At 40.7% G+C, this 14483-nt stretch overlaps 2 protein-coding genes across 2 annotated transcripts in view; both read right to left on the bottom strand.

Moving 5' to 3' along the window:
• The window catches only part of cog5 (component of oligomeric golgi complex 5), a 53061-nt gene extending 43880 nt beyond the window's left edge, over positions 1-9181 (bottom strand). Inside the window, exons 1-6 of the mRNA XM_030149623.1 lie at positions 9109-9181; positions 8671-8810; positions 6900-6957; positions 6236-6290; positions 3670-3739; positions 2311-2431 (exon numbers count right to left, since the gene is read on the bottom strand). Coding sequence (XP_030005483.1) covers positions 2311-2431; positions 3670-3739; positions 6236-6290; positions 6900-6957; positions 8671-8810; positions 9109-9154 — 490 coding nt within the window. The 5' untranslated portion in view covers positions 9155-9181. The remainder of the gene's footprint in view (positions 1-2310; positions 2432-3669; positions 3740-6235; positions 6291-6899; positions 6958-8670; positions 8811-9108) is intronic.
• Positions 9182-12193: 3012 nt separating this feature from the next.
• Positions 12194-14483, bottom strand: part of itgb2 (integrin, beta 2) — a 34484-nt gene continuing 32194 nt past the window's right edge. The window contains exons 17-18 of the mRNA XM_030150794.1: positions 13667-13833; positions 12194-12624 (exon numbers count right to left, since the gene is read on the bottom strand). Coding sequence (XP_030006654.1) covers positions 12559-12624; positions 13667-13833 — 233 coding nt within the window. The 3' untranslated portion in view covers positions 12194-12558. The remainder of the gene's footprint in view (positions 12625-13666; positions 13834-14483) is intronic.

The raw sequence follows: 14483 nt of genomic DNA on the forward strand, positions 1-14483 counted from the left end.
AACAGATACTAAAACGGGACGTGTAAACACTGCAGACCACTGATTGGTCAGAGAGTCGTCTCTGTGACCCGCCGTTTTACAAAAAACAGATGCAGAAGTTGACAGTAAATATAGCGGTATGTTAATCCACATGTTGACAGCCCGCAAAATTATACCATGGTTTGTCGAGGAGGTTCAGACGTAAAAATTCAGTATGAACTTTACAAGACAACACGCAACGAGCGAGTTTATCAGCAACTCTCTGAGCAGACGACACAGAAGTAACACGCTGCATCGCTATGACGTCCAGGTACTCTTAAGTCGGTAGTATCCTGTAATGGAAATGGTCTTCAGGAACAAGACCTGGTACACGAGTTGAGTCGAGCCGAGTCGAGCCGGTTCCACATAGTGGAAATGAGGCAATAGACAGCATTTATGTGGTTTGTGGTTGATAGACATAAACAGATGTCCAAAGCCCATGGAACAGAGTTGGTTCCAGCTGCTGATGACATGGAGAATTCTGTCCCAAACAAAGTTAGAACATCTGTTTATGGTGACATCGACAACTGATGATGACGGAACAGGTCTGGAAGGGTTGGCCCATTTCAGAGAGGAATGATTACACCACTACCCCTTAGAACTGGGGTTAAAGGGGGAGGGCCATGGGGAGGGCCAAGGGGTGATTGGGCCAAAGACCCAAGTACATGTTTGAAAGACTAAACACTTGTACCTGTTTTAACATCCATCCATCAGACGGACGGATGGACAGATGGACGGATATATGAGCTGGAAGACAGGGAGGCATCTGTCATCAGTGGTGCAATGTTTATACAACTACATATAAACTAAAATAAGAACTTCAATCAAAATATTACAGGAATATTCACAAGTCACACAATCCAAACGGCAGTATCCTCTAGTCCAGGGGTTCCCACAGTGGGGTACCCGTACCCCCAAGAGTACTTGGAAGAAGCCAAGGGGGTACTGGAAATGTTTTGGAAAAAATCCATTAAATAAGTCATTATCTACCGAATACAAAATAAATACTGAGAATTAATGCAGAAATATAAAATACAATAAATACATTCATATAATAGTTTTACTGTCTTTATTGTATTGTCATTTGAAGAACATTTATATTTTATATGATTCAAAATGAGTTTATTTGAGTAGATAAGGAATTATTTTATGAAAGGTTTATTTATTAATTAATGACTAATTTATTTATTTTTCTTATCAATGGCAGAGGGCACTTTTCAGTTTATATTTCGCACAAAATTTACTTTATAAAATTTTTCTTTTTTAGATATTACAGTTAAATATATGTCGTTTGTTTACAAAGTTTTGTAAATATAAACAGACACCTTTGGCACAGGAACACATTTGGACCCTTTTTTTCTCCAATCAAAAAATGCTCAAGTGAGAGTTGGGGGTACTTGGATTTTTAAAAAGTCTGTTTCAGGGGGTACTCCACTGTAAAAAGTCTGGCAACCACTGCTCTAGAGCCTTAAACCCCAGTCAAGTCATGCCCTGTTAACCACAAAGACCAGTACATATGAAAATGGTTCCATAGAGACCAGACACCAACACCAGATCACCTGGTCTGGAGGATTTGAAGGTCAGTGACCTCATGTAAAGACACGGGGCTGTGTTCCAAGTGGTTCCATGTGGCTCAAAACACTTGTCCTGTCAGGCTTTAGGCCTTGTGATTGTGACAGCAGTGACATGTAATGCATCAATAGCACCATTTGTATGTTGACAACACAAGGTCACAAAGTCCTCTGAACCAGGACCACCCTAACCCTCATACCAGTGCACACACTGAAACACTCAATCTAGTACAGATCCCCAAACAACACGTTGATTCAGTACTAATTTAAATAAATAAATGAATGAAAAATAACAATAAATAAATGAATCAATGAATGAACAAAGTACAAACTAAAAATCTGGTATTGGTGGAAATGTAATTGGCAAGGGAGGGAGGGTAGATAGATAGATAGATAGATAGATAGATAGATAGATAGATAGATAGATAGATAGATAGATAGATAGATAGATAGATAGATAGATAGATAGATAGATAGATAGATAGATAGATAGATAGATAGATTCCTACTATATAATGCATGTTTCGGCCCCACCCCATGTCCCATTGACGTGTGATCGATGTTGCAGCACGGGAGACCGTTTGGGTACAGTGCCGCTGTTGCACCACGGGAGGGCGCTATCACACAATGGCACCACGGGTACAATCCCGCGAGTAATAATAATAATGGATTAGATTTAGGGTTAGGGGTCAGGGCTCGGGTAAACGCTGTATTTCCATACCTAGTTCATTGAGGCTCTGAGCTGCCTTGGTGATCTCACGGCTGCCCCCCTGAAGCTGACCCTGCAGCCTCTTACTCAGGAACAAGATGCGAATAATCCTTCTGAGCAGGTCACAGGCCACCTGCACAAGGAAGACAAGAAGGGTCATGAATAAAACACACTATTGTACCCGGTCTGAACAGTACAACACACTAAAGTACCCAGTCTGAACAGTACAACACACTATAGTACCCGGTCTGAACAGTACGACACACTATAGTACCCGGTCTGAACAGTACAACACACTATAATAGCCGGTCTGAACAGTACAACACACTATAGTACCCGGTCTGAACAGTACGACACACTATAGTACCCGGTCTGAACAGTACAACACACTATAATAGCCGGTCTGAACAGTACAACACACTATAATAGCCGGTCTGAACAGTACAACACACTATAGTACCCACTCTGAACAGTACGACACATTATAGTAAAAGTCCGAACAGTACAACACACTATAGTAACCGGTCTGAACAGTACAACACACTATAGTACCCTGTCTGAACAATACGACACACTATAGTACCCTGTCTGAACAGTACGACACACTATAGTACCCGGTCTGAAGAGTACAACACACTATAGAACCCGGTCTGAACAGTACGACACATTATAGTACCCGGTCTGAACAATACAACACACTATAGTACCCAGTCAGGGTACAATGGGCATATGACACTTCCACTGGCAGCCAACCCAGACCAACTGTTCTGACGTCAGATAGAATAAGTACAGTACCAGTCATGTAGTACTTTTAGTCCAGTACTGTAGTTAGGAAGTCATGCATGTAACTCTGCCTTCAAAAATATGACATTATTACATAAGACCGTTACTATGCCAACTCATATGGTAACCATGGAGCTACTCCTACTTTTTCTATCACCACAGTCTGCTGATAGAAAACATTTACACCACCATGACCAGTGGTTTACTGTCATTCTAAGGGCTTCAAGAAGCTAAAAACAGAGTTATGCTTCTATTCAAGTAGCTCCTAAATCCCATTACTTATTATTCAGAAATGAAATCTAAATTTATATGATGACAGCACATTGTAGCCTGTTGGAAAAGTTAGTAATGCATCTAAATTATCTAACAAACCACCACTACCATCTCTAGAGTCAACATGGCATCAGTATCAGATATAACAGTATCAGTATCATATATAAACAGTGACGGCATCACAAGATAAGACAACAACATGATAACTTTCGTATCAGATGTAAAATAAAGTTCTTTGGTCTCAAACAAAACACTACCTTCTATTACTATTCAAATCTCACACAGCAGCAGAATGTTATGTTAAATATGTGTTACCTGCAATCTGGCCAGTTGGGTGATCCTGGCTACAATCTTAGTGTATGGGTCAACAATCTTCATTCTAATTCTGCAAAAGAACACAATGTTAAAATTATGTTTTACGGACCTACAATGAGCATATTTGAAAAACAGTAGTCTTGGTAGTACTAGTGATGGTTGAATGTCTCTGTAGTACTAGTGACGGTTAACTGTCTTGGTAGTACTAGTGATGATAAATGTCTCGGTGGTACTAGTGACGGTTAAATGTCTTGGTAGTACTAGTACTAGTGACGGTTAAATGTCTCAGTAGTACTAGTGACGGTTAAACGTCTCGGTAGTACTAGTGACGGTTAAATGTTTCGGTAGTACTAGTGACGGTTAAATGTCTCAGTAGTACTAGTAACGGTTAAATGTCTCGGTAGTACTAGTACTAGTGACAGTTAAATGTCTCGGTAGTACTGGTGAGGGTTAAATGTTTCGGTAGTACTAGTGACGGTTAAATGTCTCGGTAGTACTAGTGACAGTTAAATGTCTCAGTAGTACTAGTACTACTGACAGTTAACTGTCTCGGTAGTACTAGTGACAGTTAAATGTCTCAGTAGTACTAGTACTAGTGACGGTTAAATGTCTCGGTAGTACTAGTACTAGTGACGGTTAAATGTTTCGGTTGTACTAGTGATGGTTAAATGTCTCGGTAGTACTAGTGAGGGTTAAATGTTTCGGTAGTACTAGTGACGGTTATATGTCTCAGTAGTACTAGTAACGGTTAAATGTCTCGGTAGTACTAGTACTAGTGGCGGTTAAATGTCTCGGTAGTACTAGTACTAGTGGCGGTTAAATGTCTCGGTAGTACTAATGACGGTTAAATGTTTTAGGAGTACTAGTGACAGTTAAATGTCTCGGTAGTACTGGTGAGGGTTAAATGTTTCGGTAGTACTAGTGACGGTTAAATGTCTCGGTAGTACTAGTGACAGTTAAATGTCTCAGTAGTACTAGTACTAGTGACGGTTAACTGTCTCGGTAGTACTAGTGACAGTTAAATGTCTCAGTAGTACTAGTACTAGTGACGGTTAAATGTCTCGGTAGTACTAGTACTAGTGACGGTTAAATGTTTCGGTTGTACTAGTGATGGTTAAATGTCTCGGTAGTACTAGTGAGGGTTAAATGTTTCGGTAGTACTAGTGACGGTTAAATGTCTCGGTAGTACTAGTGACAGTTAAATGTCTCAGTAGTACTAGTACTAGTGACGGCTAACTGTCTCGGTAGTACTAGTGACGGTTAAATGTCTCGGTAGTACTAGTGACGATTAAATGTCTCAGTAGTACTAGTGATGGTTAAATGTCTCGGTAGTACTAGTACTAGTGACGGTTAACTGTCTCAGTAGTACTAGTGACGGTTAAATGTCTCGGTAGTACTAGTGACGGTTAAATGTCTCAGTAGTACTAGTGACAGTTAAATGTCTCGGTAGTACTAGTGACGGTTAAATGTCTCAGTAGTACTAGTACTAGTGACGGTTAAATGTTTCGGTTGTACTAGTGATGGTTAAATGTCTCGGTAGTACTAGTGATGGTTAAATGTCTCGGTAGTACTAGTACTAGTGACGGTTAACTGTCTCAGTAGTACTAGTGACGGTTAAATGTCTCGGTAGTACTAGTGACGGTTAAATGTCTCAGTAGTACTAGTGACGGTTAAATGTCTCAGTAGTACTAGTGACACTTAAATGTCTCAGTAGTACTAGTGACGGTTAAATGTCTCAGTAGTACTAGTACTAGTGACGGTTAAATGTTTCGGTTGTACTAGTGATGGTTAAATGTCTCGGTAGTACTAGTGATGGTTAAATGTCTCGGTAGTACTAGTACTAGTGACGGTTAACTGTCTCAGTAGTACTAGTGACGGTTAAATGTCTCGGTAGTACTAGTGACGGTTAAATGTCTCAGTAGTACTAGTGACACTTAAATGTCTCAGTAGTACTAGTGACACTTAAATGTCTCAGTAGTACTAGTGACGGTTAAATGTCTCGGTAGTACTAGTACTAGTGACGGTTAAATGTTTCGGTTGTACTAGTGATGGTTAAATGTCTCGGTAGTACTAGTGACGGTTAACTGTCTCAGTAGTACTAGTGAAGGTTAACTGTCTTCGTAGTATTAGTGACGGTTAAATGTCTCGATAGTACTAGTGACGGTTAAATGTCTCGGTAGTACTAGTGAAGGTTAACTGTCTCGGTAGTATTAGTGATGGTTAACTGTCTCTGTAGTACTAGTGATGGAGGGGGCGGGGTTAGCTGTTCTTGAACTGAATCAAACTTTCAATCTACTTTCATATAGAGACAAGTCTACAACAAACCAGACACATTCAAACTAACCCTAACCCCATCTGAAATTCTCTAGTCAGGAAATCTTGTTTGATATTTGTCATAAATGCAAATGAATCCCCATAAGAGGGCTAATGAATACTGTTAGTCTACGGTCATCTGTCCATGCAGGTCCTCAGGTCCATGTTTACACTGTGACTGTAGTAGCCATCAAAATGAGCACCTGGTCTGTAAATGCCAATGCAAATATTGGAAACTAGTGGTGAAGATTACCTGTCAACTGCTGCCTGCAGAGCACTGATCCTTGTTTGCATCATTTGAAGGACTCCTGAAAATCAAAATTTTTCATGAGTTTGTGGACCTTCCTTTAGCAATCATTTAAAGATTACTGGCACCCTCATGTGGCCAAACTTAAAAACTGCAACAGAGTAAGAAACAGCTCTTAAAAGGTACAGCAAATACAGTGGCTTGCAAAAGTATTCATACCCCTTGAACTTTTCCACATTTTGTCACGCTATGACCACAAACATACATATATTGTATTAGAAGTGGTCCACAATTGTGAAGTAGAAAGAAAATGATACATGATTTTAATATAGTTTTACAAATAGAAAACTGAAAAATATGGTATGCAAAAGTATTCAGCCCCTTTTTCTCTGAGTGCAACCAGTTGCCTTCAGAAGTTGCCTGATGATTGCTGAATGATCAAGTGTTGACCAAATGACTAAATAGAGTCCACCTGTGTGCAATCTAATGTCAGTACAAATACAGCTAATTCTTCTGTGATGGCCTCAGATGTTTGTTGAGAGAATATTGGGAAGCAAAAACAGCATCATGAAATCCAAGGAACACACCAGACAAATCAGGGATAAAGTTGTGGAGAAGTTCAAATGTTTCCTCATGTAGGTTTGTTCCTCATGTTCTCCAGATACGTTACCTTCCAGAGACTCGATCCCAGTCGCCTGAGCCAATAAGTCCTCATGTCTGGCCACGACCTGAAGAGGATGAAGTACAAATAAGTGATGAGGTTCTTCTGTTATTGACACCGATATTTACTACATGTGATCTTACCGACGGTCCCACATGTGCTTCTGTGGTTTTTGGGTTTGGTTTATTTATTTTCTGCTCCTGCATTTCTAAATGTTCTACACAGGTATGGTAGTAAAAATAGCAATTATATTATGAATAATAATTATTCAAAATCAATTACTACTCTTATTACTAAAATTAAAACTATTAATTCACCTAAGTCTTCCATCAACACTGGGGAAACACTAGAACCCAAACAGAAATTAGGCCCTGGTTTTATGCAGAAGAACCGACAAATACCAAAGTGACCGTTCTAATTCTAAGTGTAGTGTAAGTAAGGGAGTGTCTGAGGTGAACTACTGCCCCCTAGAGTTATTATCATTCTAAAGCACAGACTGACGGCCTGGCCAAAATAAAAGCTCCACAATCCAGAATTTCATCTGACCACCTTCAGCTTTGAACACACTGGTCTATAAGTCAAATTCTTCCAGAATAAAAACAGTTCAACTGGACCAGGTGTGAGTCTCAGATCCAAACTAATCCAGTCCTAAACAGTTTCACAGATACAGTCTGGAATTAATAATAGAATGGGTTTAAGTCCAAAGGAATATTAGTGTCACATCTACCAGATCTACTCCAAACACTGTCTGCACATGACAATACATGGACTGTACAGGTTCTACCAGTGGAACAGTGTGCGGTTATCCCAGCTGTGGACAGGACAGCAGTGTGGACAGCGGTGTGGACAGTGGTGTGGACAGTGGTGTAGTGTGGACAGCAGTGTGGACAGTGGTGTGGACAGCAGTGTGGTGTGGGCAGCAGTGTGGACAGTGGTGTGGACAGCAGTGTGGTGTGGGCAGCAGTGTGGACAGTGGTGTGGACAGAAGTATGGTGTGGGCAGCAGTGTGGTGTGGGCAGCAGTGTGGACAGTGGTGTGGACAGCAGTGTGGTGTGGGCAGCAGTGTGGACAGTGGTGTGGACAGAAGTATGGTGTGGGCAGCAGTGTGGACACTGGTGTGGACAGCAGTGTGGTGTGGACAGTGGTGTGGACAGCAGTGTGGTGTGGGCAGTGGTGTGGGCACTAGTGTGGGCAGCAGTGTGGTGTGGGCAGCAGTGTGGTGTGGGCAGCAGTATGGTGTGGGCAGCAGTATGGTGTGGGCAGCGGTGTGGACAGCAGTATGATGTGGGCAGCAGCGTGGTGTGGGCAGCAGTATGGACACTAGTGTGGACAGCAGTGTGGTGTGGACAGCAGTGTGGTGTGGACACTTGTGTGGACAGCAGTGTGGTGTGGGCAGTGGTGTGGGCAGCAGTGTGGTGTGGGCAGCAGCGTGGTGTGGACAGCGATGTGGACAGCAGTATGGTGTGGGCAGCAGTGTGGTGTGGGCAGCAGTGTGGACACTAGTGTGGGCAGCAGTGTGGTGTGGGCAGCAGTGTGGCGTGGGCAGCAGTGTGGACACTAGTGTGGACAGCAGTATGGTGTGGGCAGCAGTGTGGCGTGGGCAGCAGTGTGGACACTAGTGTGGACAGCAGTATGGTGTGGGCAGCAGTGTGGCGTGGGCAGTGGTGTGGACAGTGGTGTGGACAGCAGTATGGTGTGGGCAGCAGTGTGGACACTAGTGTGGGCAGCAGTGTGGCGTGGGCACTAGTGTGGGCAGCAGTGTGGTGTGTTGCTGTGGGACCTGGCTGTGCAGCTCCTTGTCCAGCTGACTGATGCCCTGTGCCAGCTTGGCCAGCTGCTCCGCGAGGACGGCATGATGAATGGCACGCGCCGTGTACGTCTTGACGTCAAAATCCTCCACCAGGAAATCCGCGTAGCATTCTGAAAACAGAGCAACACGTCCTCATGTAGGAGTTTACATTCCAACACTGGACCAAGGCTTCAGTCCCCGAAAACTGAAGAACACGAACTCTTTACGCGGAATTCTCTGAGTTTCCGTCACCTGCGGAAAACCCTTTAAACTCAGAATATTCTTAAATGAGCGACAAAGTAGTGACGGGGAAGAGAAATGGACGCGATGTGAATTACGAAACGAAAGCGGACATTTGACAAACAGAATAAAAAGCCTCCGGTACAGTCTAACACGGACCACTGACATCATTTACACAAATATATTTACCATCTGTGAGAAGGGAATGAGTGGAAGCTCCTCTAGTGTCCTCCATGTTTTCTGCTTTTTCTTCTTCTGTTTGTTTTAGTTCTTGTTCCTATGGTTTTATGGCGGTTGGCAAACCATCTGATTGGAGCATTACCGCCACCTACTGGACTGGAGTGTGAACAGAGACTTGGCAGGAAAAAAAACAAAAAACTAAATCCTTCCTATAATATCAGTATCCCTTAAGAAATCTATAATATATTTATATGTGTTTCTAACTTGACTCCCAAGAAGCCCCTGCAAAGAAAAATCAGTATGTTTCAGTTTCTTTCGTGCTGTAAATAATTTCCCACGTTGCTCTGTATATGCCCTACACTCCAATAATATATGTTTGACAGTTTCTACCTCATTGCATTTGCTTCTGTTTAATTCTTCTTCTTCTTCTTCTTTTTTGTTACCTCCGCCAGGAGGTATTGTGATCACTTTGCTTTGTGTGTTTGTTTGTTTGCATGTTTGTTTGTTTGTTAGCAACTTTATGGGAAAACTATTCCAACCATCTTTACCAAATTGTACCCACAGATAGGCCTAGGCCCTGGGACAAACCCATTCAATTTTGGGCCAAGTAGGCCAAAGTTCAAGGTCACAGCAAGGTCACAAAATCTCAAATTTTCCTATCTCTCATCATTGAGCAATTTTCGAAAATTCATAAAAAATTCAAAACGACTCCACTTAGCCTCCAATTTGATCCACCTGTAGTTTATAACAATATCTTGTATCTGGCACAAAATTGTCCACATCCACTGTGGAATGTGGACTCTGTGGACATTTCAATTTAACATTGAAAATCCCATTTACTTTTGAAATTTTTTTATTTTACCTTTATTTAACCAGGAAAACCTCAGTGAGATTAAAAATCTCTTTTTTAAGAGTGTCCTGGCCAAGATGGGCAGCAGTACATTAAATAGTTAGACACAGACTTTCATATATAAAACAAATACAGAAAAAGCACATAGACAAGTCAAACCTTCCAAAGTCAACACACTTTTCATTATAACTCAACAAATATTGATTGGAATTTAATATAATTTGACATACACATGACTGGTACTAAGCTTCAACTTTTTCTGCTGTATGGAACAACCTTGAAACTGTTTAATTTTAAAAGAAATAGTCGGTCCACACATGCACACCGTTCGGGGTGCTTGGCGGAGGTTTGCGTTCTCTGAACACTTGTTTATTGGTGGATCGCAACCAGCGTTTAAAGGTACATACCGCCACCTGTTGTCCTGGACTGTGAAACACCAGGGTTTATGACTTCAGGTTTCAGTCTACATATTACATAACAGGGGTTATCTGGGCCTTATTTTCCCAGTAGAAAGTGCCCGTTCAAACATTAACGCTTCCATTTTAATTGATCCCAGTCTTGGTTTGGTTTGTATTCAATAATTAAATCAAATCCACTTACAGTTAACAAGTTAAATCCTTGTGAAATAAATTAGATAATACACTGTAATCATCTCATCACTGTGTGTGTGTGTGTTTGTGTGTGTGTTTGTATGTGTGTGTGTTTGTGTGTGTTTTTATGTGTGTATATGTGTGTGTTTGTGTGTGTGTGTGTGTGTTTGTATGTGTGCATTTGTGTGGACAACTTTATTTTTAATTACAGCTTATGTTTCAGTAACAATCTCCAACTTCATATTCGCTCCATCACGCCCTGTATTTAAGGGCGTGGTCTGTATTTTAGGGTGTGGTCTGTATTTAAGTGTGTGGTCTGTGCAGCGCTGAGTCAGTGTCTCCACCTCATCACCTGAGCTGGGTAGACCGTACCGTGAGCGCGCAGACTCCGCCCACTGTCCGTGGACATTTGAGGTTTCATAGTCCATACATTTATCATCCTACGTTGACTGACACCAAGTACATATACTTATATGAGTCCACGGTCATAAAAGCTGACCTTTGACCTGTCTGTTTAGTCCAGTCCATCTGACTCCTGGACTTTCATCTCCATCCTTCATTCACTCTGACTGCTGCAGTTGGGTTCTTCTGTTTGTTCCTCTTAGTTGTTATTTCTGTTAATAAATCCGTTTTTTCCCTTCATGTACATTCAGTTCTATCCATACACATCCTCAGACAGTAGACTGTGGTCAGTGACAGGAGCAGCACCAGTAAAGCGTCAGATTCAGAGGTACCCATATCAGATATGGGACAGCGGTAATGGATGATTGACAGGAGGCTCAGCCAGGCTCGGCCAATTATTTCATTTGGACCGAATAAAATGATTTTTATCAGAAATATACGAGAATTAAACATTTCTGAGTTTCACAACCTGGTAGATTTCTTTTACATTTTAGTTTGACTCATACTTATAAGGAGCATTTGAAGATGACAAAAGAAAAGTGCAAAAATGACGCATCTTATGGTAGAGCTTTAAGGTGTTAATTTGAGTCTGTGCCATTGCCTTAATTTGTTTATTTGTAGTTGATGCATCGTTATTTTCAAAACTACTTTCAACCCTGAACCCAGGATGGAAGTGAATGGACAAACACAAATACACAGTTCACACCTGGCACATTTATTTTGGACAAATATTACAATCCACACAACTGCAATCCTAATTAAGCTCTTTTTTTTAAAATGTACACATACTTTCACATACTTTCTTCTTTCAGAACATATTACTCTCATAAACTGAACATCAATATAATGCGGCTTCTCAAGAATATGCATAAAACTAACACTGTAACGATATAAATGTGTTAAATATACATGACAAGAAAAGTTTTTACATCCATAGAACTAAAAGTTTCTAAACTTCATTTTTTCTGATCAAAGGAAATGCAAACGCCGTCATCAAGATGATGATCAACATTCTATTCAACTACAGCATTCCATTCAGAATTCTCCAGACAAGATTAATGCATTATGTAACAGTGAGAGAACAATTACAATTACAAAAACTGGAAAAGCACTCGGAGAGCACAGACCTCCGCCAAGGCAGATCAGTGCCCCCCTTCTGATCACCACCAAAATTTAATCATTTGTTCCTTGTGCCAGTATCAACATTTCCTGAAATTTTCATCCAAATACATCCAAAACTTTTTGAGTTACCCTGCACATGGACAGACAAACAAACAGACAAACAAACAGACAGACAGACAAACAAACAGACAGACAGACAGACAAACAAACAGACAGACAGACAGACAGACAGACCAATGCCGGCAAAAACATAACCCCCTTAGCAGAGGTAATAAAAGCAATTACATTGACAAATGACAAAGGCATGCAGACTTGCATCCAGCTGTGATATGTAGACCTGGTCCACATTACTGTGATATGTAGACCTGGTCCACATTACTGTGATATGTAGACCTGGTCCACATTACTGTGATATGTAGACCTGGTCCACATTACTGTGATATGTAGACCTGGTCCACATTACTATGCTCTGGGTGTTTTGTTGCAGTCATGACTTTATTCTCCAGTGAAGGTTGGGTTGGCCACAGTGGTGGTAGCATTCTGGAACAGAGGGTTATCAGCCTGTGGACACAACAATCCCAGTTAATATTTCTGATTGGATCCATCTGAATATCCACTTTAAGCTGTGTAGGACTTTCATCATCAATTTTTCATCAAATCTGTCCAACCCCAGTCATATCCTAAGTATCATTAATCCGTTAATCTTTCCGTGCTAACGCACCTGAATCACTTCCCTCTCGGGGAACAACTTTGAAGTGTTCTCCATCACAAGCCGTGTGTTTGTTTACAAACCAAACCAAACCCAACCCAACACCATACCCAAACCAAACCAAACACCAAACCCAAACCAAACCAAACACCAAACCCAACCCAACACCATACCCAAACCAAACCAAACCAAACACCAAACCAAACCAAACACCAAACCCAAACCAAACCAAATCAAACCCCAAACGGTCACACGGGCCTTTTCAGAATTCCACACAGCTGCAGCAGCAAGAAGCGATGAAGCCATTTGCATGTTTGTTGCTATTGTAACCATACTGAGGCTGCGTGGAATTCCCATTCCCACAATGCACTTTACAAAAAAAACTTCCAAAAAGGTCAGAGTGTCGTATGGTTTGGTCTGTCAACAAACAAAAGGCTTGTAATGGAGGACACTTCAGAGCTGTTCACTGTGAGCGAAGTGATTCAGGTGCATTAGTGCAAAAAGACTCACAGATTCGTGATACTTATGACAAACTTATGGGGTTTTACAGATTTGATGAAAAACTGGTGATTTCTGCATTTTGGGTCCAAAATTCAAACTATACATCCCATTAATGTTGTAAAGGTGGGAAAAAAATTTAATAATTGTCCTTAAACCCTTTAAAAAAAAAAAAAAAGAAATAAACGTGTCCTGAAAGACTTAAATATATTGCCCAGCCCTGCATATTACAAAAACAAACCAGAAACAAAGGAAACTGATATAGTTTTCCTGCTCTATTTCTTGCATAAGTGACAGTGCATAATTACATATAAAAAATATTGAACACCCAAAAATATGTGACATATAAGACTGCAGGCTCGACTCCAAAATGGTAGTTAAAGAGAGCATGCTTACCTCTGCCCACTTAGATTTCTTCTTTTCATTTTCAAACTTTTTGAATTCTTTCAGGTCCTTCATGTAGATGAGTAACTTGATCAGCATTAGCAGTAAAATACCAATGACAGCTACACCTGCAAGAGAGCCACCAATGATGGCCGTGACACTGGGAGGTTCTGGACAGTCTGCAAACACAAGGTCAAACTGAACTGTCACTCAAATCAGGTTTTTCTGGATGTCATACACAAGCAAAAACTAGGCCCCTGAAGTGTGTGTGTGTGTGTGTGTGTGTGTGTGTGTGTGTGTGTGTGTGTGTGTGTGTGTATATATTAGGACTGTAATGGTACACAAAATTTTCAGTTCAGTACATTTTTAGTTTTGAAAGCCACGGTTCGTTTTTTTTTTGGTTCAGTACGGGAAGAAAGAAAACCCCTCAAAATGTCTTCAATGCATTTATGAATTTTTGAACATTTTTCCCCCAATTTTTGGAGACAATAGAATATAGAAAAACATGAATAATATAATTCTGCTGCTATATATCAAATAGAAAATAAAATAAAATAAAGGTAAAATATTACTAAATGTATTTTAAACATTAGTATTGCACTTTTCCCTGACAGGTAGTTTTGAACAAACAACAAAAATCTAATCACAGTTCTGTTAGTTCACATTCTGCATTAAAATAACAACAAAAAATTCCACATGAAGTGCAACATTAACACAAGGGCAAATGCGTATTCTCTTTTAACAAACTTAAAAGCAACATTGACAACAAAATTAACCAAATTATTTATTTTAGGACAGAACAAACTGTTCAGGCCACTTTGTGTATTTG

This window comes from Sphaeramia orbicularis, chromosome 12, assembly GCF_902148855.1.
Source record: "Sphaeramia orbicularis chromosome 12, fSphaOr1.1, whole genome shotgun sequence".
NCBI lineage: Eukaryota > Metazoa > Chordata > Actinopteri > Kurtiformes > Apogonidae > Sphaeramia > Sphaeramia orbicularis.